General features: G+C 55.4%; 2 protein-coding genes across 5 annotated transcripts in view; one reads left to right on the plus strand and one right to left on the minus strand.

The window, feature by feature from the left end:
* Window positions 1-8,867: 8,867 nt before the first annotated feature.
* On the plus strand, window positions 8,868-11,111 carry CNFN (cornifelin). 2 transcript variants are annotated; one of them, XM_061139409.1, is made up of 4 exons: window positions 8,868-8,883; window positions 10,085-10,195; window positions 10,650-10,786; window positions 10,885-11,111. In XM_061139409.1, the coding sequence occupies exons 2-4, from the start codon at window positions 10,087-10,089 to the stop codon at window positions 10,972-10,974; spliced, it is 336 nt and encodes a 111-aa protein (XP_060995392.1). In that variant the 5' UTR covers window positions 8,868-8,883; window positions 10,085-10,086; the 3' UTR covers window positions 10,975-11,111. The 2 variants fall into 2 exon arrangements, with proteins under 2 accessions (XP_060995392.1, XP_060995391.1); XM_061139408.1 differs by lacking the exon at window positions 8,868-8,883 and adding an exon at window positions 9,877-9,911.
* Window positions 11,112-14,566: 3,455 nt separating this feature from the next.
* Window positions 14,567-24,350, minus strand: part of MEGF8 (multiple EGF like domains 8) — a 41,072-nt gene continuing 31,288 nt past the window's right edge. For 2 of the 3 annotated variants that reach the window (XM_061139411.1, XM_061139410.1), the window contains exons 35-41: window positions 22,676-22,883; window positions 22,322-22,481; window positions 21,703-21,895; window positions 20,652-20,822; window positions 20,431-20,561; window positions 19,611-19,743; window positions 14,567-17,484 (exon numbers count right to left, since the gene is read on the minus strand). In XM_061139411.1, coding sequence (XP_060995394.1) covers window positions 16,216-17,484; window positions 19,611-19,743; window positions 20,431-20,561; window positions 20,652-20,822; window positions 21,703-21,895; window positions 22,322-22,481; window positions 22,676-22,883 — 2,265 coding nt within the window. In that variant the 3' untranslated portion in view covers window positions 14,567-16,215. The remainder of the gene's footprint in view (window positions 17,485-19,610; window positions 19,744-20,430; window positions 20,562-20,651; window positions 20,823-21,702; window positions 21,896-22,321; window positions 22,482-22,675; window positions 22,884-24,350) is intronic. The other variant, XM_061139412.1, reaches the window with a different exon arrangement.

Consider the following 24,350-nt stretch of genomic DNA (forward strand, 5'->3'; position numbering starts at 1 on the left):
AGTCTCAGAGATAGCCGGACTTGCACGGGATCACTGCCTTCTATTGCTGTTGTGACCGCTGCAGGGACGGGCCTGGCCCGACCTTGCAGATCGATTTGCTTTGTTTGTTTTTTGTAAATAAAAGTATTTAATTAGTTTGGCCTCTGGCAAATAGACAGGCTTCCCTGGTGGCTCAGTGGTAAAGAATCCTCCTGCCAATGCAAGAGACACAAGGGACTCGGGTTCGACCCCTGGTTTGGGAAGATCCCCTGGAGAAGGAAACGGCAACCCACTCCAGTATTCTTGCCTGGAGAATCCCATAGACAGAGGAGTCTGGCGGGCTGTAGCCCATAGCGTCGCAAAGGAGTCAGGACCTAGCAATTAAACAACAGACAAATAGAGTGGGGACGGGGGTTGCCCACCAGGGGGCAGCATCAGAAGCCGGAGAACTCGGCACTGGTGAGCCGACAGAAGGCTGGGAGCCCAACACCTGGGTCCTGAGAAAGAAGGGGTGTGCAGGCTTGGATTCTTGAGTGTGGAAGGGCAGGAGCCCCCCTACTAACACAGACCCACCCCCTCCTCAGACCTAATCCAGGTACAGTGCCAGAAGCAGGCATCTCAGCTACTCCTCTTTACAAACCTAGCCCCAGCACCAACCAGGAAAAGAAAACCCAAAGTCCCTAGAGAAGTGGAGCAAAGCTAACAGGAAATAAGAAACAAACTGATCACTCAAAAATTGGGACCCAAGCTCTGCCCAGCTGTGACAGCCACTCAAGCCCTCACCCTCTGTAGGCCCTGGGTTTGGAGCAGATTTCCTTCCAGGGCTAGCCTTCAAATTTCCACACTCAGAGAATGTGGGGAGAGACCCAGACACAGGCTGTCACAGTCCCCACCGGTTCTATCTGTGGTAGCCAGGGAGTCCTTCACAGAGGAGGAGATCCAAGAAAGAGCAAAAAAGAAGAAATAGGCAAGGATGAGAGAGTCAGTGGTCAAGGCTTCTGCCTGACCAGAAGTTCAGATGCAAAGTAGGGAGTGGTCTGAGGGGCCTAGACTGGTCATCAAGAGATCCTGAAGGAGCTGGAATGCAATTTGGACTATAAATGAAGGGCAGCGGGAGCCACAGAAGGGCTTTGAGCAAGGGAGGGACAGGATCAGCGCAGGCACTGAAAGAGTCTACTGGGCAACGGGGGTGGACTGAAGGCAAGACTAGAGCCCTGGAGGCGAGAGAGGAGGCTGGGGACAGGGATGACAAGCCCTGAGCTGGGGCAGAAACAATGAAGGTGGGGAGCAGAAGTCGGGGTGGAGCAGCTCCCAGAGCCATTACTGAGGTTGGATAAAGAGGACTTATTGAGGGTGGAGCAGAGGTTACAGGTGAGCAAGGGGATGAAGAGGACATCATCCTGGACAGGGGAGCAGGTGGACAGTGAGACTTTCTACTGGGAGGAGGCTCAGGGGTGTGTGAGGTAGGTGAGGTAGTGAGGGTGGTTTTGCATACAGATCAAAAGGTCTTCATCAACAGAGACAGACTCACAGACATATAGAACAGACTTGGGGTTGCCGATCGAGAGGAGTTTGGGGGAGGAATGGAGTGGGTGGTTGGGGTCAGCAGATTATATTATTATAATATATAATAAGTAAGCTATTATATATGGAATGGATAAACAACAAGGTCCTCCTATACAGCAGGGGTCCCCAACCTCTGGGAGCTAATGCCTGATGATCTGAGGTGAAGCTGATGTAACAGTAAGTGAAATAAAGTGCACAATAAATATAATGGGCTTGACTCATCCTGAAATCATCCCCTGTCCCCCATTCCGTGGGAAAAGTGTCTCCCATGAAACCAATCTCTGGTGCCAAAAATGTTGGGGACTGCTGCGGTATAACAGAGAGCTATATTCAGTATGCTATGATAAACCAAAGTGGAAAATAATATATATATATGTAACTGAATCAGTTTGCTGTAGAGCAGAAATTAACACAACATTGTAAATCAACTATTCATCAATTAAAAAAGAAGCCTTCATGAGACAATCCAAGAGGCGGGAGGAGTCAGGAGAGGGAGGTTCCCTCCTCTGGAAATCCTTTCCTGAGTGAGTTTCCCACTAAACTCAGAAAGGACTCTCTTGGACTCCCCTGACTCTGCACACCCCTGCACGTCAATATATGGGTCTGTCCTCCCATCTGACCTGGGCTCCTTAAGGGCAGGGCCCAGGCCTGACTCATCTTGGTCATCACCATTGCCCAGCAGGTGGCTTAGCACACTGGAAGCCTCAGGAAATCTAAGTACTGCGTGGATGAGTGTGTGAATGAGCGAGTGCGAGTGAGTCGCCATATGAGGAAATCAGTGAGTGAGGTACTTAATGAGGGCAGGAAGGACTGAACGCACGGGTGAGTTTAGCAGCTGGTGAAGGGAAGGGATGGAGGAATTTCTGAGATGGTGCATCCAGCTCCCCGCTCCGCCTCCAGCCTCAACAAAATCTCACCGTTTCCCGTCCGAGCTGTGTCCAGAATCCCAATACTGGATATGCTGTGAAGGGCTTACCAGGCCAGACTCGCAGAACCTGTCCGTTCAAGAGCCGCTCCAGCATCTACGAAGCAGACCCCACACACACACGCCAATCGGCAAACACCTAGACTTTTGGCTGCCTGGCTGGACCTGCCGAGACCGCTCTATCTCGGTCCTCCTTGGGCTGTGGACCCCGCCTACTAGGGAATGCGCCCTGTCCTGAGTGGCCCAGGGAGTTAGGGGCGGAGTGTCTATTGGCTGGAAACTGGTGACTGACGTCACGGGTAGCTTATCACAGCTCGATTTCGGAGGCGCGCTCCGGTGTCAGACAAGGCTCTAAAAAAGACAGACTCGGGAGCTTGCTGAGCGCGTGCGCGACTGCAGAAGGATCTTGGGTGAGGTATTGGGCTTCAGGTAGAGCTGGACCGCTCGACCGCCTGATCCTGTCTTGAGAGAGGATGAGAGTCCGAACTTCTTGCTCCTGAGAAGGACAAACTGAGGGGCCTAGACTTCTGAGTCTGACGGAGGAAGAGGCTGAGCGTCCGGATTCCTGGATCTTGAGGAAGAGGGGAATTGGGACCCTGAAGAATCATGCTCCAGATTCGGGGACTTCTGGATCCCAAGGGTCACTGGCCTGCCCAAGGATCACAGATTTGGGGTTCAGAGGTTTTTGTGGCTACGTATTGTATTGGAGCCAGAGTTCTGAGTTCCTGAGGTGGGGCTTAGACTAAAGATGAATAGGAAAAAGGCTTAGGGGAAGCTTTGGCCTCGATACTGCCCTTTACTTCATCCCTGAAAGGGAAGCCAGGGGCGGCTGCTGTGTGCAGAAAAAATCCAGAACAGGAGACTTGAGACTCATGTGGAAACCAAGAGAAAAACATAGATAGCAACTGAGAGATTAAAATACTGAAAACAATAACCGCAATAGAGCTCACTTGTATGAAATTTACTGTGGCCCAGGTTCTGTGCTAAGCATTTTACATAATTATCTCATGTCTTCCTCTTAACAGCTCTAAGTGATCGGATTATTATTATTCCCACTTGACAGGTGAGAAAATCGAGGCCCAGCGAGAGAGAATCAAGATCCAGATGTGAAGAGACAGGAGAGACACAAAGCACCGATGGAGACAGATAATGACGGACAGGCCCCAAGAGAGGGAAGGGGAAACAGGGGATAAAGATGACAAACAGATAATAACAGGCCCAGAGAGCGAGGGAAAGGGACACAGTGAAAAAAGAAGAGAGACAGAACTGGGACTCCCAGGGGGTGAGGGTGGGGGTTTGGGGCCTGGGACTCCTGGGGTCTGGAGGAGGAAAGATGAGGGATGGGGACTCCCAGGTATTTCCTCCTCAACTCACAGATACCAGGCCTCTCACTATGGGTGTTGGGCCTGATTGGGGTCGAAAATACAGATTAGGACGATATGGGTGTGTCGTGTATCATTATCCTATTAGGAGATGGCAAAAATGATTCCTGGCATGTCCCTGGTCTGGGAGAATCCTCCCCCTCCCCTGGCCCCCTGGCCCCCCGGCCTGTGTTCTTTGATCTGCCCAGATCAGCCTCAGGGAGGATTGGAGAAGGGCAGGTCCCTCTCTGTCCTTCCCCATCGCTGGATCCCCATCACCCAGAACTGTCACTGAGGCCCACTCTGGACACAGGTGGTGCACCAAAAGCTTTCCTGGTGGGTCTTCATCCCTCTGGGTCTCTCTACTTTCCCCCAAGCCTTGAACCAATGCCTGCCAGAGGTCCTGGCACATTGCAAGGGCTCACCAAATGCTTATGGAATGGGTGGACGAACATCCACATCTCTTCGTGCAGCTCTTCCTGTTCCCCATCTGCCATCTCTCCCTGCTTTCCCATCATGTTCTTTCTCATCCCCGCCCAGGCCTCACCTGTCTCCTCTCATCTTCCCTTTCACCCTGGTGTTTCTCCTAAAGCCGCTGGGCCCACCACTCCCATTAGGGAGAAACTACAGCCAGCTGCATTGGCAGACAGATTCTTTACCCTGAGCCATGGGTTTGATCCCTGGTCCAAGAAGATCCCACATGTGGCGGGGCAGCTGAACCCGGGCACTACAACTACTGAAGCCCGAGAGCCCTAGAACCTGTGCTCTACAATAAGAGAAGCCCACGCACCATCACTAGAGAGTAGCCCCCACTCTCTGCAACTAGAGAAAAGCGCTCATAACAACGAAGGCTCAGAACAGCCAAAAATAAATTTTAAAATAAATACAAATTTTTTTTAATATGATGGAGAAAGCAGTTCTCAAGACCCCAAATATAGGCACACCCCTGGCACCTCAGAGTCAGGAATGCAAGATCAGAACAAACATGTGTCCCCCAACACCTGCTTGGTGTGATCTTGCATTTATACCCACAGAAGCAGAGAACCCACACACAGCATGTGAAGTTACCTACAAACACACAGAGGTGCACAATTGTGAAATCACTTGCACTGACACCACACAGAAATATCCCATTCCACATGCAAAAGAGACACCCCAGTTATGTGGTTATATGCCCAGCCACAGACAGGCCATTTATCCAATCCCTATTAGGACCATGAGCAAAGACTTGGTTTTATTCACTATTGCATCACCAGCAACTAGAACATCATCCCCACTATCCTCATAAATGCAAAATGTTTCCTATGGGCCAGGTGCAGTTTCTTTACATGAATTAACTCATTTAATCCTCTCAGCAACTCTATTGGCAAAAACCCATTTTGTATATGGGAAAACTGAGGTCCAGGGAAGTTGAGTGGTTTGCCCAAGGTTTCACAGCCATTCAGAGGCCATCAAGATTTGAACTAAGGTTTTCTGGCTATAGAGTCCAGAATACAAAGCTACCACTCAAAAACTAATTCCTTGGCTTCCCTGGTGGTTCAGTGGTAAAGAATCCACCTGCCATTGCAGGGGACATGAGTTCAGTTCCTGATCCAGGAAGACCCCACATGCCATAGAGCAACTAAGCCCATGCGCCACAACTACTGAAACCCACATGCCCTAGAGCCCGTGCTCTGCAACAAGAGAAGCCACAAAAACAAGCAGTCCACACCCCACAGCTAGAGATTAGCTCCCGCTCGCCACAACTAGAGAAAAGACCGTGCAGCAACAGGAACGGAGCAGGGCCAAAAATAAATAAATAAAATGCTAAAAAATAATAATTCCTGCCTTAATCTAGTCAGAATTACGGAAATTGACAACTGAGACCGCATCCAAACACAGGTGCACAGGAGGGAGAATGACAGGAGGGCAATCCAGACACGTAAATAGAAAAGACCTTCTCACGTGTCACACCCCAGGACACAGGGACACTCAGAGAGAGACACATCATGACAATCCCCACACAGAAGCAGCAGCACCTAGAGAGGCACACACACCACACAGCAGAGATACAACACACCCAAACCCAGACTCTGACGCACCCAGAGCGCCCTGAGTCCGTCCTGTTCTGCGCCCAGCCCCGCTGGGCTGGCCCTCGAGGAAGCAGCAGGCTCAGGATGGGATGGGGGCCACCTCACTTGTCTGCTCAGCCGGACTGGTTCCACCAGGGTCATGGATGGCACCACCCTCCTTGTGAAACCCACATTGGGCAACTGGACCCTGACCTGGCCTGGACACCTGAATTCTGGGGAGAAAGAGACTAGGAGCCTGGGTTCTGGAGTAGGGACTGGGTTCTAAGGGAGGCAAGGAGGGTGAGTAGGACCTGAACTCTGAGGAAGGATTCCTGTGTTCTGGGGGAAGAGGGGCACAGACACTTGGATCCTCCCACCCGCTTTATTTTAGTTCTGTTTATTGCTACCAATCCATCTCCCTCCTCTCCCCTCATGCGTGCATGCTCAGTTGTGTGACTTCATGGACTACAGCGTGCCAGGCTCTTCTGTCCATGGAATTTTTCAGGCAAGAATACTGGAGAGGATTGCTATTATTTCCTCTTTTATGAATTCCCTTCTTTGAAAGTGAGTTTCCAGATTTACCAAATAAAAATACTGGACACCAAGTTAAATTGGAATTTCAGGTAAACAGCAAATACTGGGTTGGCCTGAAAGTTCGATCGGGTTTTTTCATAAGTGGTACAGAAGATGGTACAGAGATGGTACAGAAAAGCTTGAACGAACTTGTTGGCCAACCCAATACTTTTTTAAGAGTAAGTGTATTCCCTCCAACTTATGGGACACTGCTGCTGTTACTGTTTAGATGCTCAGTCATGTCTGACTCTTTGCAACCCCATGGACTGCAGCCCACCAGGGTCCTCTGTCCATGGGATTTCCCAGTCAAGAATACTGGAGTGGGTTGCCATTTCCTTCTCCAGGGGATCTTCCCAACCCAGGGATCAAACCCAAGTCTCCTGTTTGACAGGCGAATGTTTTACCACTGAGCCACCACCTGGCAAGCCCCATATGGGACGTACTTATAGTAAAAAAGGTATTGTTTATCTGAAATTCTAATTTAACTGGACATCCGGTATTTTATCTAGCAACCCCATTTGAGGGGGATGTAGGCCAGGTGCCTGGGGACTCTGCCATGGTCACCCCTCAGCCCCCAGCTCTCCTCGTCCTGCCCTCTGCCCTCCTCCTCACCCCGGAGCAGGCCACCTCAGCTTCTCCAGTCCTGATTTCCTCATCTACATGAGTTGCTATATCTAATTGGGGCCCCCGGGCTATGTCAGAGTTGGAAGAGGAAATCTGAGGATGACTCAGGTTGTCATCTTGGGAGCCCTAGAATCTGACCCTGACTGAGTCACCTGCAGCCCGTGGTCTGGTCTGCTGGGTCGGGGGGTTCCTGTGGCTACCTCCACAGAGCAGGCCTCAAGGTGGGGAGAGATGCCAAGATGGGGTGCAGAGACTCCCGGATAAGGGCACTGAGACACAGAACTTGAGATGAGGGCCTCAGAGATGAGGAGACAGAGAACCAGGAGAAACTGGGAGACAGATCTGCAGAGACGGGGAAAGAAAGAAAGGAGAGATTCAGAGCCAGAGAGACAATAATGCAGAGATGGGGTACAGAGCGGGGAGATGTTTCCCAGACATTCAGGCTCCCAGACCAAGTGATGGCGACAACAGGCAAGAGGCTGGGTGCTGCCCTTAGGTCTGGGACAAGGACAGCAAGCCTCTTTGGGGCAGTGCCAGGAGACCAAGGCTTGGGGGAAAACGGGACGCCAGGTCAGTAAGGTGATGCCCAGCGCGTGACGACACCACTCCCTCTGCAGCTAACACCCCGATTTTCCAGTGCCTCCTACATTTTTGGAGTGACACCCGTGCTGGGAACCTCACCCACCTGGCTCGAATGCCGCTTCCTTCACTGAGTCACCTCCAACCCCGCCAGACCTGTTGAGGGGAGACTTCTGGGTGACTCAGGCACCCAGGCCCCCAGCTCTTTCATTTCCCAGGAAGCCAGCAGTCTGGGTATCCCAGGACCCCTACCCGACTCAGGGACACAGCCTAGCTTACCCCTGAGAGTCTGACTCTCAGCCCCCTCCGCCCTCAAACCCGGGAGTCCCAGCCCCCAGTCCTCTGCTCTGCTTGGACTCAAGCATCCTGGACCACATCTTCCTCCTTCAGGAACCACAGGTTTCTCAGTTCCCAGCCTCCTCCCTTCCCAAGTTGGAGTTGGGTGAGGTGTGTTTATTTACTTTGGTTCCAGCATGGGTCACCCCCCAAACACACTGTCCCCCCATGTGCCTGGTAGGCCTGATTGGGAGGACCCGAAGCTCCCACTCCCAGGGAAGTTGGGGCCTCACTAAGGGTGGTGGGAGCACCACCGGTCTTTCTCGTCTCGCCCTTTCCCTTCCTCTGAAGCTGTGGGGCGTGGGTCAGCCAGTGGCTGGCACCCCCACTCACCTGACCTTTTTTCTCTTTTCTGAATCTCTGGTTCCCCCTTTCTTGTTATTTCTCCCCAGATGTCTGTGCCCCTCTGTCTCAGCATCTCTCTCTCTCTCTCTGTCTTCTTGTCTCTCTCCATCTCTCTGAATCTCCTTGTCTCTCTCTCCCCTCTGGTCCTCTCCTTCTCTGTCTCCCAGTCCCTCCCCATCTCTGTGTCTTTCCCTCTCTTTGGTCTCTGGGCAGCTAGGCCCCTTGCACCTCCCCTCTGCCCTCTGTCTCCATCTCTCTTTCTGCCCCCTTCATTTTAGACCTCTACTCCCAGCTCCTCACCCTTGGACTCCCTCCCCCACTATCTCCTAGGTCCTCTGAGGCTGAGCAGAAGCGGGATGAAGGATGGAGAGGGAGGGAGGGGAAGTCCCAGTGGGGAGAAGAGGGTCAGCCAGACCGGCTTGGCTCCCTGGGCATCTTTGTCAGAGCCCCGCCCAGCACCACACAGCCCGCCCATTTATAAGCCACTCAGTGCCCAGGTGTCACCCATACCTCTGTCTCCATCATTGCCGCAGCAGTCCTGCAGGTAAGCGCATCTGCCCACAGCTCTCTGCTTAGAGGTTGGTGCCTCTGCTCGCTCCTTCCTCCAGCCAACTCCACTTCTGTCTCCTTACATTCCTCTGACTGCTTACCTCTCTGGACATCCTTATCTTTCTCTTGCACCCTGTGACCCTCCTCCCTTCTCAACCTGTTGACACTGGGTTGAATTTGGAAGTTCTGGGACTTGCTTCCGCCTCTGCTAACCCTCTTGGCTGGGCCATCAGATGTGAGCTATTTTTCTTCAGCTCCCTGAGCCTCAAGTGTTCTGTCCGTGAAAGGGGCTTGCAGGAAAAAAAGGTACCGGGCAGGTGTGAGTGCTGCTGGCAGCGTCTCTACAGGCACCCAGCTCTGATCTCTCTCTCCCCTTGTCTCTGACTCTGCCTGCCTGTCTCTTGGTCATTCTCTCCAGCACTGCCTCTGGTATAAGAGGGTCCTCTGGGGTCTGTCGGGCAGCTGTACAGAGATGGGCGAGTCTCTCGCCCCCAACCCCATACATCCCTGTCCCATTCTTTCCTAGCAGGCAAGCTGACTTGGCCTCTTTCTCCCCAGCACTTTACCCCTGAGAACTCAGTCCCCACTGCCCCGCCCCTTGCCCTGACCTCCCTCAGTATCCAGCACCCCCTGGGCAGACTCTGACGCTGTCACCGCCGCCACCTCTGCGGTCCCCAACGCCACCTCCTCAGGGCCAGCAAGATGCAGTTTGAGATGCACGACAACGTGAAAGGCAAAGGTGGGATCGCTGGATGGACCCCCAAACCTTCCAGTCCCTGGAACATGGCCACTTCCTTCCCCTGGGCACTCTGGCTTCGAAGACAGACGGCGCCTGCTTGCACCCCAGAAGCCCTGAAACGCGGGAACCCAGCACCCCAAGCCCAGACGTGGAGGAGGCGGCGGCACGTCTCGGCCCCGCCCACATGTGGCGCCAACCTCCCCTAGACCCGCAGGATGCCCCCCACGCCCCACGCCCAGCTGAACCAGACAAGCAGGAGGCAGCAACTCCGGGGACAGAATGGGGTGGCGATGCCCGAAAAGTGGCGGCAGGGACGGGGAAGACGCAGTGGTGTCCCCTCCGTGGGCGGCCTGGTGGCCTTGCCCGGACTGCCCGGCAGAGGGAGGGGCGGCAGAGGTGCCAGGGCCAGGGAGGTGCTGCGGGGCTGCCCGCTGACCCCCGCCCCCTCCCTCCGCAGCCATGTCCTACCCAGTGACCAGTCAGCCCCAAAGCGCCAGCACCTGCTACCAGACCCAGCTCAGTGACTGGCACACCAGCCTCACGGACTGCTGCAACGACATGCCCGTCTGTGAGTGCCCTGTCGCTCCCTCTCCAGACCCGGGAAGGAGAGGGAGGGGACGGAGGGTCACCCTCAGCCTCGCCCTCCTCGCCCTCCTCACCCCACTCCCCGGTCCCTTCCGTGGGCCCTGAATCCCGGTCTCTAACCCTCCCGCCTTTCTCCGACGCCCGACACTCCCTAGGATCCTGGCTTCATCACACCTTCCAACTCTCACGGGGACCCTCCTCGTCCCCCTTGCACCCTCGACTGTTTTCCTTGTGGCTCCAACTCCTTCTTTAAACCCTCTTTCCCGCTCTCGAAACCCCTACTCTTCGGACCCCTCATTTCCTCTGGGACTTTCACTTCTTCCAAAGCTTAGCTGCCTCTGGGACCCGCACCCCGCGCCCCGCGGACCCCGCCTCGCCCCTCCCCGAGGCGGAGCCGGCCGGAGGCCCCCGCCCTTAGCGCCCCGTGTCCGCCCCAGGTCTGTGCGGCACCTTCGCCCCGCTGTGCCTCGCCTGCCGCATCTCCGACGACTTCGGCGAGTGCTGCTGCACGCCCTACCTGCCCGGAGGCCTGCACTCCCTCCGCACCGGCATGCGCGAGCGCTACCGCATCCAGGTGCGTGCGCGCCCGGGGCCCGTGGGAGCCGAGGGCTGGGGGACTGGCCTCCTCAGATGCCAGGTTAGGGCTGCTAACCTCTCTCTCCCACCCTCTAGGGCTCTGTCGGGAAGGACTGGGCAGCCCTCACCTTTTGTTTGCCCTGCGCCCTCTGTCAGATGGCGCGGGAACTGAAGATCCGAGAGTAAAGAAGTTTCCCCCACCCTTCTCCTCTCAGCGCCCCCGCCCCGTGACGCCTGCCCTCCTCTGCCCTCTCCTGGGAAGGCCTGCCCCTCCGCCCCATCCCTCACCAAAAATGCGTCCACAATAAAAACCTGAAAACCAACTCCGCCTACTTCCTTTTTCTCCCAGGGAAGGAATCTGGGTGGAGAAGGAGGTTTGAGGAGGGAGGCGGGGACACAGGGGAGATGCCTAGGTATGGATGGAGTTCCAGAGGCGGATGCTTGACCTGCATCTGCTGTGTACGACCTTGGCAAGTCTCTTCCCTCACTCAGTCAGGGAGTCCTTGCTAACAAAGTAAAACCACTAACTCCTTAGCTGCCAACCTAAAGCTCTTGACCAGATCCTGAAAAGAAGCAAACACAGAAAGGCTGTCTGGGAACCATGCAGGCACTAACCCTTCAAAGAATAAATTTAGAAGTCCCCTTGCTCATACATTGCCTATGGACTCTTGGTCTACATACAATGCTAACAGATTTGAGGGCTCTGTCTTCAAAGCACAGAACAGTCAGGTTTAAAACTCTAGAGCTGAAAGGAACACTCAAGGATCATCTGATTCAATCCACCCTCTTTCTTGCAAAAGCAACTAGCAGATTAAAAACTGTTCAGGTTTCAAAACTGGACAGACCTGGAGCTCAGCCTTGACTCTTGCCATTTCCTAGCTGTGTTATGTTAGTAAATTAACAAACCTTTCTGAGCCTCTTGCCGCAACAAATTCTGTTGGTTCTACTTTCAGAACATATCCGGAGTCTCCCTTCTCCCCACTCTACTGCAAGACTTGTTCCAACCACAGTGGCTCCCCCACTGAGCTTCCTGCCTTACCGCCAGCCTGTTTTTAGTTTCTCCCCCACAAAGGAGCCCTGTAGACACACGTGGGGAAGTAGATCACATGCCTCCTGGGCTCAGAACTCCCTGATGGCACCTCCTGTGTGGAGGAAAAAGCCAGAGTCTTGGGACTTCCCTGGTGGTCCAGTGGTTAAGAATCTGCCTTCCAATGCAAGGGACATGTGTTCAAGCGTTGGTCGGGGAACTAAGATCACACATGCTGGAGAGCGACTAAGCCTGTGAGCCACAACAAGCCACAGATAAGATCTGACACAGATAAAAATAAGTATTAAAAAAAAAAAAGTTCTCACAGCAACTTAGGGACCTGCACAATCTGCCTCTTATTCCCCCTGTGACCTTCCCTCTTTATTCTACAGGAGGCTCTTTGTTGTTTCTCTGAAATGTTAGATGCGCTCCCACGTTAGGATCTTTGCGCTGGCTGTTCCTGCAACTCAGAATTCTTTCCTCAGATGTCCTTACGGCTAATTCCTTCACTGCTGCTCACATGTCATCTTAAGAGCGAGGCTCTCCCTGGGACTTCCCTGGTGGTCCAGTGGCCAAGACTCTGTACGTCCAGTGTAGGGGCCCAGGTTTGATCCCTGGATGGGGAACAAGATCCTGCATGCCACAACTAAGGATCCCACATGCTACAACTAGGACCCAGCACCACCAAATAAATAAATAATATAAAATAAAGACTCATGCCAAGCACTGAGCAGTGCTGGAGTGCTGTAGGCCCTCAATAAAATTTCTCCTGAAGTCCCGAGGATGTCAGTGGCCACACACACAGGCTAGAATCCAGGCCCCTAGCCTCCCGTGTCCAGGCTTTCTCTCACTTCACTATGAGCCTCTTGAATTCAGGTGTGTGGATACCAGGAGAGGTGCCAGGCAAGCGGCTGACACGGAGGAAGGAGGAACACGCTGTGGGGCAACTGTACAGGGACATCTACATAGCAGTGACAGGGGTTGGAGGGAGGGTAGCTCTGTCCCAGAGAAAAATCCAGTCTGAGAGCAAATGTTCTGCTTAGGAAGGCAAAGTCACAGCACGAGTGTTAGGCAGAGACCTTACCAAAGGGTCTGAGCACAACATGTAGGAGTCTGGGAGAACCTCAGCTCCTTTCTGGTTATGCGTGATGACCACTGGCTCTGGGACTCCTGAGGCAGCATGTCCCATTACTACTTAGCTCCCCAGTTGGGCAATTCTGCCTTATCCTGAGCACAAACTGGCCATTTTGAACACTGACTCCTAGCGTCTGCTCTGCGCTGAGAGAGCTTTCAGTGAGGTCAATCTGGGCTGAGTAATGCCGTCCTTCCTTGGGAGGTGGAAGAGCCTGGTGGTCAGGAACATGGGTGAGAGAGTCAGAAGGTTCAGGTTCATATGGCAGCTGTCACTCAAAGAAAAAGAAAGTGAAGTCGCTCACTCGTGTCCAAGTCTTTGTGACCCCATGGACTCTAACCTACCAGGCTCCTTGGTCCATGGGATTTTCCAGGCACAAGTACTGGAGTGGGTTGCCATTTCCTTCTCCATAATGCCTATGAAGTACTGTTTTTTCATCTGCAAGATGGAGACTACAGGGTACCTACCTCATACAATTGGTTGTTGGAAAGATCAAATGAAAAGATCAAGCGAGCCATCTAGCATTGATACTTAGCAATATAAGGTCACAGTCACGTCTTGGAGGTTAGGTGCAACTATCATCTCATAAAGGCAAAATGTGTGTGGGTAGAGTAATCCCCAAAAATTCCTTAAACTGCCCACCAAGTCTGAAAATATCGTGATACTCACAGGCTGCACTGAAGGCTCACTGGCCCCCTTGATGCAACACATTGCTGTGTTCTTGGCTAATTATCAGAGGTGGCCAGCCTGTGCCTAGGGGCTGGGTTTGCAGAAAGTAACTTTTAAAAAATTTTTTATTTATTTTTGGCTGTGCTGGGTCTTCCTTGCTACAAGCCCACTCTCTAGTTGCAGGGTGAAGGTTTTTGCAGTGGCTTCTCTTGTTGGGGAGCATGGGCTTGTCGGGCCTCAGAGGTTTTGGCTCCCAGATGTTAAGAGCACAGGCTCAGTAGCTGTGGCACCAGGGCTTAGCTGCTCCGTGGCATGTGGGATCTTCTGAGATCAGGGATCGAACCCCTCTATCCTGCATTGGCAGGTGGATTTTTTATCACTGAACCACCAGGGATGCCCCCCAAAAGTACACTGTTGAATACTCCCAGCCACACTGAAGGGATGGGGTCTCCTGTCCCCACCTTCCCTCACAAGAGGGCTCTTGCTCACCCACGGGACTGGCAAATAGAAGTTCTCATGATGCTTTCCATTTGGGTTGCGAGAATCTACTTAAGTGGAGAACGCTCACTGTGCCAAGGCCTCATTTCAGTCTTTGTGCTGCCTGAGTTCTCCTAATGTCAGGAGCCAGAATAAAACCCAAACTTGGGACCAAGGCAGGCCGTTTTCCTTCCTGAGCTGAGTAGGGGTCTCCTTTTGATAGGGATCTGGGCAAGGGTCAAAGGTCTCACTGCCCTCAGGTCCCCTCAGTTCATGCCGTCTGGGAAACGAGCTTCTGTAGTGGTACCACCCCCATGCCCACCAGAAGAGATGGTGAGGAATCAGGCCCTGGCCACATGGCTTGGGGGGTGGGGGCACCAAGATAAGGATGTCTATCCAACATAACCAGCTCTCAGGTGCTGGGTCAGAGGGCCAAGCCAGCCCATCTCCTACAGACAGCACTGGACACCGGGTCTTCCACACACTCTTTTATTTGTTGCTTTTACTGCTCCCCCCAATTTCCCTGCAGCCTCTGATGGCACACAGGGATCAGCCTCTTAGACGAAGGCCCCCAGCAGACAGGAAGACACAGGGTCCCCGCTTCCCAAGGTCCAAAAAACAGCTGGGGGTGGAGTCTTGGGAAAGAAGGAGTCTGAAGTTCAAGATGGTTAGGACTGAGGGAGGCAGGGCAGTCCTCAAGGGACAGAAAGACTCAGAAGTCCAAGGTGGCAGCTGGGGTGAGGGGAGGCCCTGGGGAAAGGCCAGATGCTGCTTCAAGGCAGTGTCATTTGGGAAGAGAGTTGTACGTTGAAAACTGTCATTTCTATTCCCAACCTGGGTATTCCCCTCCCCGACAACCTCACCCAGGCCGGCATCTCAGGCAGGGGCTTTGTCTCCTCATGTGCCCTGGCAGTGCAGTGACCCTGGCCTGGGCGTAACCTGATCTTGTCCCTGAAGCCTGTGGTGGCAGAAACAACATCCTGCTCTGGCTCGCTGGGTGGCCCCACTTCCAGTCTCCTCACAGCAGCACCCCTCATTTACCACTGAGCCAAGCCCCACACTCAGCTCCCTCTGCTGAGATCCTCAGGGCAGCAGCTGTGTCCCTGGTGGGACCTGACCGAGGAGATGTCGCTGAAAGGCATCTCAGGTCTAAAGCTTGACTCCTAATCGTCCCCCACAGCCCCAGTCTGTCCCACCTTCACCAACAACCCCACCTTGGCCCACAGTTTGGGCCACAAAGCTGGTGCCAACCTGGCCTCCTTCCCCCCCCCACTCCAATGTCTGTGTATGCCATCATAATATCCTTCCACTCACCCCCTGCTTCCGTCCCAGACTCCTCTCATGGCCTCCACCCTGACCTGGCCCATCTCGTGTCCTGTCCCCCTGCAGCTTCTCTCGGCACCTCCAGTCTATTCTCCACACAGCTGAGTGACCTCTTAAATACCTCAGATCCTGTCATTCTCCCTCAGAAGACTGTCTAATGGCTTCCCAATGCCCTGAGAATAAAACCCCAAGCCCTATCTGGGGTCGGTGGGCCCTGGGTGACCCATCCCCTGCCCAACCCTGACCCCACCGCCTCTGCACATTTGGTCAGGGCCACACTGGCCAGCTTTCCAGCCCTTTTCAGTAACATCAGCCACATCCCGCCTCTGCGCCTCTGTCCTTGCAGTTCCTCCTGCCTGGTACCCACTCCCCACAGCTCCTCCCACAGTCGGTTTCCTTCTTAAAGTCAAGCTTCCCACAGTGAACAACTGACGACCCCAAGGTCCCTCACAGGCGCATCCCGTTGCTAACTCACACCACTCGCCTGGTTCAGACATGCTTTTCCTCGTCTACCTGTGCGCGCATGCGCACGTCGACAGTGTCCCGGCACTGGGACCTAAAATCCCGCGACAACAGGGACCTTAAATGTTTTGGTTCCCACTCACGCCCAGTGCCTTCAACAGTGCCTGGCGCATAGTACGTATTTGGTAAAGTACGCAGAACAAAGAAGGCTCTGTCTGGGGACCCTCCCCCCAGGGGAAAGAAACCAGAAGTCTCTGAGGACACAAGTGTCCCAGTTGGAAGGGCACCCAAGTCCAGGGCGGCCACCCTAAGGGGACTCGACTGCTGTGGCCGAGGGTCAGAGGGACATGCTGGTGAGGTTGTCCTGGCTCAACAGCCCCTTCCGGCCGGCACCAGCCCCGTGCCCACTGCCCCCAGCGCCCCCGCCGCCGCCGCAGTACTCGTGTAGCCGGTGCCGCAGCGTGACGAGCGCTGACCCCAGGCAGGCGCCGTTGGGTGCGTGGGGCCCGCCAGGCAGTTGGAGCAGCAGTGTGGCCACGCCGGCCATGCCATCCTCGGTGGGCTCAAGGGTGATGGGCCCGGCTCGCAGGCCGGCAGTGGTGGTGGGGATGGCCGGTGGGCAGCAGCCCCCTCCTACAGGTCCCCAGGGTCCGCCGGCCCCCGTCAGCAGCAAGGGTGCCAAGAAGGGCTCGGAGCGGCGGAAGGCGGGTGGCGGGAGCCCGGCCGGCTTCCATGCGGGGGCTAGGGCAGCAGGGTCTGGCGGGAAGCAGACGGTGACCTTGGCGAAGGGGCGGCTGGCCATCTTGGTCATCTCCTGCAGGTGCCGGCGCTGTTCCTGCCGGTGGTCCAGGGCCTGCTTGGCCTTCCAGAGGAGCACACAGAGCGAGAGGAAGAGGAAGAAGCAGGAGAAGAAGACGGAGAAGAAGACAAACAGGTCAATGTGGGCCTGGTCCTGCCGGAAGAAGAGCAAGCCCTGCGAGTCAGCTGTGCCGTTGGCACTGGGCCCACTTGGGTCTCCCACACCCAGCAGGAGCAGGTAGAAGCGGCTGGACTTGAGGGTGTGGTGCTCGTGCGGGTAGGTGATGACCAGCCGGTCCCTCACGCCACGGACCACCAGTACCGCCGACGGCTCTGTCACTGTCACGTAGGTGATCAGGCCCCGTGGCCAGACCTCCCGCACTCGTGGCTCTGCTGGGGTAACCGGCCCACCTCCAGCCCCAGGTCCCCCCAGGTCCCCAGGTCCCCGGGGCCCGCCGTCAGCAGGGGGTGGGGGGGGTGGGGGAGGCGGTGGCGGCTGGATATGCACAGTGTGGACACCAGTGTCGGGAGCCACGCGGACCACGAAGGTGTCATAGGAGGTGGAGACGTAGAGGTCCACGGCGCCAAAGGTCACGTCCAGAGTCAGGCGGATGTCCACGTTGGTGAACTTGGGCTGCACGCCGAAGAGGACGGTGCGGCCAGGGCCCAGAGCCCGGCGCTTGGGCTCGTGGAAACAGTTGGTCTGGGACGTGGGGTCCAGGCAGTATTCCTGCTCCACGGAGATGAGGCGGTAGCACTGCTGGCCCCCTAGCGGGCTCCCGTGGAATGACTCTCGGCACTTGGCACACTGTGGGCGGGGCAGGGTGGGACAGCTCAGTGTCCAGTCCTCCAAGGAGACGGGCTGCATTTTGGACCTACTGGTAAGTAGCCTCTGCCACTATAGTGGGTCCTCTACTTTGTACCTACTGATTAGTTGCCCCCATGTCCCAGCAGCCTCCCTGTGACCACCTCCCCCAAACTTCCCTGACACAGTGTGGACACTAACAGCACCCCACACTCCGGTTCCTGGTGTCACCCCAGCAACCACAGCACCCTGATGGCAAGGCCTCTGGAACTCTGAGATGCAGCGATGCAGAGCTCTGTTGAATCCTGACTTGACCACCTCCCTAGCTTTGTGGCCTTGGACTAGTGACCTACCTTTGCTGAACTGGAGACTCTTCCTCTGTACCCCGGTAGCAAACACTGCTGAAATCATAGGCTCCGCATGAGTGGGCTTGCCTGGCCTGCTAGCCTTGCTGTTTCTGACTGTAGTAGGTAGGTCCTGCCCTGGGGCCTTTGTACTGGTTGAGCCTCTGCCTGGATCGCTTCCCTGCTTCCCCAAGTCTGAATGTCCAGTGTCCTCACGTCCATCAGGTCTTTACTCAAGTGTTACCTTCTCACTCAAGCCTTTCTTGGCCACTGTATCTACCATTTCCACTCCCCCACACCCCCGAGCCCTCCTCTCTGCTTCATTTTCCTCCTTACTGCTCATCACTAACACCCTGGGTGTCAGACTTATTTTTCTGTTTATTGCTGGACTTCTCCACGAGTTCCCCAGAAAGTGAAAGCATTAAGTCACTCAGTCATGTTTGACTCTTTACGACCTTAAGCCCACCAGGTTCCTCTGATCATGGAATTCTCCAGGCAAGAATACTGGAGTAGGTTGTCATTTCCTTCTCCAGGGGATCTTCCTGACCCAGAGATCAAACCCAGGTCTCCTGCACTGCAGGCACATTCTCTACCGTCTGAGCCACCGGGGAAGGACAGAACATTTTGCCTGTTTTGTTCCCTACTGTGTCCCAGCGCTCTGCATAGTACCTGGCATAACTAGGTGCTCAGTAAATAGGTGCAGAATGAATGAGTGGATGGATAACAGCTCACTTGATTCCTGCAGTCCAGTAGAAATCACTCAGTCTCTGAGGTTGACCAGGGCCAGTCCAAGCTCCAAACCCAAGCAGCTGTTTGACCCAGGACAGGTCTCTGAGCCTCTTCTGCCCACAGCTCACTGAGGCCCCAGCACAGCCTTCCTGCGCCTTCCACGTGTGCGCTGTCTCCACTGTATCTATGGCATAGCTCCAGCTCAGCGGCGAGCACTCCCTATACAGCAACTACCATTGCTATCACTGGGTGTCTCCCAGGTGGCTCAGTGGTCAAGAATCCGCCTACCAATGCAAGAGACACAGACTTGATCCCTAGATCAGGAAGATCCCCTGAAGAAGGAAATGGCAACTCACTCTAGTATTCTTGCCTGGAGAATCCCATGGACAGAGGAGCCTGGTGGGCTACAGTCCATGGGGTGGCAAAGAGTCAGACATGACTGAGCAACTAAACAGCAACAACTGCTATCATTAGAAGTGAAAGAAACTGCTTTATCAGAGCCCCCAAACAGAGCTGCTGGAGGAGAAGGTCTGAACTCATCTCCAAAGCTGTCTGTTCAGACAAAGACCAACAGGCCTTTTGATTAAACATCAAGAAAGCAAAACTGGTCCTGGGTGACACCTGTCCCAGGCCAAACAGCTGGTTGGGTTTGGAGCTTGGACTGACCCTGGTCAATCCCAAGTGTGAGCACCTGGATCTCGCCAGCCCTGAAGGCAACTCCAGAACTCAGTTCTGAGAGCCACATTTTCTTTTTTGCTCAAGCTACTATGATACGAGTTTTCCAGCATTTGCCATCTCTAAGTTGTGACTACCTGTAACGGAGTCTGTCTCCTTACCACCCTGAAACCCCCCCAAGAGGCTCATTTCTGGGTTCCCAGCATCATGCTGAGGGCCTGACACTGACTAGGGATCAGTTTATCAAGCTGACCTTGATCCCCAGGACCACAGATACTGGACCCATGTTGTCAGTCCTGCCTGAGCCAGGCTACCTCATCCCAGCGCGGACCTCTTCTGGGCACAGGGCCCTTGACCCATAACTCGCATCTCCAGGCGTACCTGGTATTTGTAGCAGTCTCGGCGGTCACTGGGGGAGCTGCCCTGGCATGTGCCTGTCTCTGTGTTGTTCTGACATGGGCAGCCTGTCCCATCCTGCTCGTTACACGTGTCCGCGTGGCCATTACACTGGCATCTGAAGAGAGGGAAGATGCGGGTTATAGAGCTCCCATGACCTACAGGGGCCAGGCTGGATGCTGTAAACACAAGCTCCAATCCGTGAGGCCAGAAGAGGAAGCTGAGGCTCACAGAGGTCAAGCCGTTTACCCCAAGGCCACAGAGCTATTCAGTGGCCGAGTTAGGATTAGAACCCAGGTTGGATGGACTCCAGGGTCAGAAGGAAGGGGATGGAATGGGGAGACTGGCTTGAGGCTTCCCCTCAAGGTCCTCTCTATTTTTTCTTATTTTTAAATTAAAAACATTTTTTTAAATTTTTGGCTGTGCTGGGTCTTCGTGTGGCACGTGGGCTCTCAGGTTGCAGTGCACAGGCTTAGTTGCTCCCCAGCATGTGGGATCTTAGTTCTTGGACCAGGGATAGAACTCACGTCCCCTGAATCGAAAGGTGGATTCTTAACCACTGGCCCACCAGAGACATCCCAGGGCTGTCTCTCTGCCCAACAGTCTCCACCAGGGCTGCTCAATAGCCTGCATTTCAGCACCAGCCTCTGAGGCGGAAGGTCTCCCACCTGAGTATTTATTGCCCCCAACCCTAGCCTCAGGGGATCCCATCATTGCCTGAGGGCTGAGGACTGGGGAGAGGAGTCTGGCTCTCAGAGCTGTTCCTATTGGGCAAGGCGGAGGTCCCTGGCCCCCCTCCACTTACTTGGTGCATTTCCCGTCGAGGAGGAAGTAGCCATGGAGGCAGCTCTCACACTTATCCCCGTAGCTGTTATTTTGGCAGTTCACACACACAGCCTCATCTTCACTGGGACCCTCTGTCACCCAGTGTTCAATCTGGCCAAGGGAGGACAGGGTGATCACAAACTGACTTGGACCAGACCCCTCCTCCTTCAGACCCAGGAGCTCAGGACCCCAGCCTTTCACCTCATCTGGATCCAGCGAGTACTTCTCCGGCTCCCTCCTGGCTATCTCAAGCTCCTTCCTGGAGACGCAGACGTGGCTGTTGCCACGACAAAAGGCGTGGCAGGGCCGGCAGGTCCCTCCCCCAACGGCTGAACCCACGAACAGTGGGAGGCACTGCTCACAGTGGCTGCCCTGGAAACCAAGGACAGAGTGGTCAGAGGGAGTGAAGGGTCCTGGTGGGATGGCTCAGATAGTAAAGAACCTGCCCGCAATGCAGGAGGCCCGGGTTTGATCCCTGGCCTGGAGAAGAGAGTGGCTACCCACTCCAGTATTTTTGCCTAGAGAATTCCATGGCCAGAGGAGCCTGGCAGGCAACAGTCCATAGGGTCGCAAAGAGTCGGACACAACTGAGCGACTAACACTTTTCACTTTGAGAGCACCCTGGGAAGGCAGCAGTGGCTCCGGCATTTGGCTTGGGCCACCCCAGCCCCTCTACGGGCTTCCCTCATAGCTCAGTCGGTAAAGAACCTGCCTGCAATGCAGACTTGGGTTTGATTCCTGGGTCGGGAAGATCCCCTGGAAAAGGAAATGGCAACCCACTCCAGTATTCTTGCCTGGAGAATCACATGGACAGAGGAGCCTGGCAGGCTACAGTCCCATGGGGTCGCAAGTCAGACACAACTTAGCAACTTAACTACTACTAACTACCCCAGCCCCTCTACCATTTAGCCCTCCACCTTTACTTGCACACCTCCAGTGGCAGGGGTCTCAGTCCCCTTCAGTCCAGGGTGCTGAGCTCGGAAAGCCCTTCCCTACCTGATCCCAGATGCTGTTCCACATGCTCACCCTCCCGGGCCCAGCACTAACTCTGTCACACTACTCCCAGGCACACCCCACTGTGACACAGCCCCATAAGGTGTCCCCACTGTCCTCTCATCCTCCCTGAGATGGGGCTATGCCACCTCCTCCCTGCATCTAGTTCACTGGGGCTTGGAATGAGGCTCAAGATGCCTGACTGCAGGCGGAAGGCCAGCAGGGCCCAGGGGCAGGCCTGGAGATCCCGGACGGCCACCTTGGTGTGGTTGTGGCAGAGCAGGCAGTGGTCGCGGGCCCCCACGCCGGCGCAGTCGCTGTGGCGGTTGCAGCGACACTCCGTGGAGCAGTTGCGGCCGACGAAGCCAAAGTGGCAGCGGCAGTGGTCAGGCTCCACACATGAGCCGTTCACGCAACCCTGGGCGCACACCGGGCGGCACAGCCCCGTCACACTGCAGGGAGGGGGTGGGGGTCAGGGCAGGGCAGCAGCCGCCCCCTCCCCAGGGCAGACCTGGCTGGCATCAGGGTCCTCACAGCTTCTCAGAGCCCACCCCCGACCACCCACCCTCTTCTCCGCTAGTCCACCCTGCCCCCAGGTCTGTTCCATCACTGTCCCGCTCCTGGGTCCAGCCCAGAACCTCCTGCGGGAGCAATGACCCCCCACTCCAGGGCACCCTATCAAACCAATGCACCAACCTGCCCTCCCTGGACCGAGCGCCTACCTCACACCCTCCTCCACACCTTGGACTGTGTTTCCTTGCAGCTTGCTTGGGTCCACGTCCCATCCTTTACTGCTCCTCACAGGCTCTTCCACCCCACGGTCAGTCTGGCCCACTCCCCTCAACCCCACCAGAGTCCTGGTCCAGCCAGAGCCTCACTTGTCCATGGTGTAGCCCGCCTTGCAGCTGCACTCGTAACCGTGGGGCCGGTCGTGGCAGTTCTGGGTCTCGTTGCAGTCATGGTGCCCATTGGCACACTCATCCTCCGGGGGGCAGGACAGGAAGGCCCAGGAGGCCCCAGGTCGCCCACACGTCAGCCCTGACATGGGGACACCAGGCTTTGCTGGAGGGCAAGCCTCTGTACCTCCCACCCAGCCCCCCTGGCCCTTGCTCCTACTTTCCCCAAACACCACCTGCGAGGGCCCCCACGTTCATTCTCCGCACCAAACCCCTTGTCGGAACCCAGACAGGGGCCGGCCCCCCGCACCCCATCCCCAAAGCCGCCGGTCTCACCGTCACGGGGGCCACTGAGTCCACCCTCCAGGCAGCGGCCGCCCCCATCTTGGCCCCCCCAGGTACACCAGCCACAGTGGGGGCGCCGCAGGCACAGGGCGCACTGGGTTGCCTGAGCACAGCCCAGGGAGCAGCTCTCGGGTCCACGGAGCAGCCGCCCGCAGCCTCCGGCCATACACCGCAGGGGCAGGTAGGAGGGGCTCAGACACTGCGGGGAGCGGAAACGGCGGAGGAAGACCATCAGGCACACATGTCCTGGGGGCTCCCTGGGCCGCACCCTCTTCTCAGAGATCTCACCCCTGCTGGCCACAACCAGGTGGGCCAAAACAGCCATCACCTGGGGCCACTGCATCCTCCCTCCTCAGCCTTTGTAACTGGAAGTGCAGACCGGAAGTCAGGCTAGGGACAGCCTTGAAACTAGACTGTGTGGACCAGGGCTGGCAGGGCCGTTAGGATGAACAAGTGACAGCAAAGGAAGAGAGTGGGGAGGGGCGGGGAAAGAGCCAGGGCAGAAGGCAGCAGAGATGAGACCCACACGCGCTGAGGACGAGCGGAGAGGCAGCCTTCCGGCTCCGGCTCCGGTGCCTGGCTGCGCTGTCCATTTGCCTTACCCGAGGCGCCACTGTGTTGGTATGGTGAGCCCTCTCTACCACCTGGCTTGGGATACAGCCATTTCTTACAGTCAGAGAAAGGCAATGGTCCCAGGTAGACACAGAAACAAGATTCAGGAGCGGGGAGGCCAGCCACAGTCTCTTAGAAAGAACATGGAAGGGACTTCCCTGGCGGTCCAGTGGTTAGCACCTTGAACTTTCTTTGCAGGGGTTGCAGGTTCAATCTCTGGTTGGGGAACTGAGATCCCTCATGAGGCACAGAGTGTCCAAAAAAACTTTTAATTAAACTACTAATTAAAAAAAAAAAAGAACGTGGACCCTGCCACTGGGGCAACAGGGCCCTCCTGCCCTTGGCTGGGAGGATTTGGGGCCTGTGTCAGGGGCTGCACTGCAGCTCACGCACCATCACTTATTGTGTCCGGGCACTCAGACAGGGTATGCAGTGAGGTCAGGAACTTACCTCACTGTATGAAAGCATTTTATTTACAGCTCTGGCCTTAAGTAAAGTACAAGGGGAAAGGGATTAGTCTAGGCTGTCTGTCTGGATGCACTCAGGAAGAAACAAAGCAATTGTGCAATCCTGAAATAGAAAACCCTGATTGCTGTGGCCGGAGCTCTGAACCCACTGCGGGCTACGCCGGTGATGAGCTGAGCCTGGCTGAACAGCCGGAGCCAAATTCTCCTCCAGGTCAGGCTTCCAGATCTAAATTTAGTGCCCCCCTTGGCAAACAGCAGGGCCATTGGGAAGGGGGCTTAGAAGCCCAAGGCTCCAGTCGGCTGAGCACTCTCTTCTGGGACCACTGTAGTGGCCCAATGCAATGCTGCCCAACACCATTAACTGCGTTTCCTGGAAGAGACGCAGGATCCCAGCTTGTCTGCTGACCTATGCCCACCGCCTGGCAAAGTGCCCAGCACGAGGAAGGTGCTCGGTGATGAATTTGGTGAAAGGAGAAAGGGAAGGAAGGAAGAAGCCAGTGAGTCAGTGGGGAAGACAGCACCGTTGCCTGCCCCAGGCTCTGAGGCCAAAGTCATTCAGAAGAACAAAGTCTGACAATTACAGTATG

Source organism: Dama dama, chromosome 4 (assembly GCF_033118175.1).
Source record: "Dama dama isolate Ldn47 chromosome 4, ASM3311817v1, whole genome shotgun sequence".
Taxonomy (NCBI): Eukaryota; Metazoa; Chordata; class Mammalia; order Artiodactyla; family Cervidae; genus Dama; species Dama dama.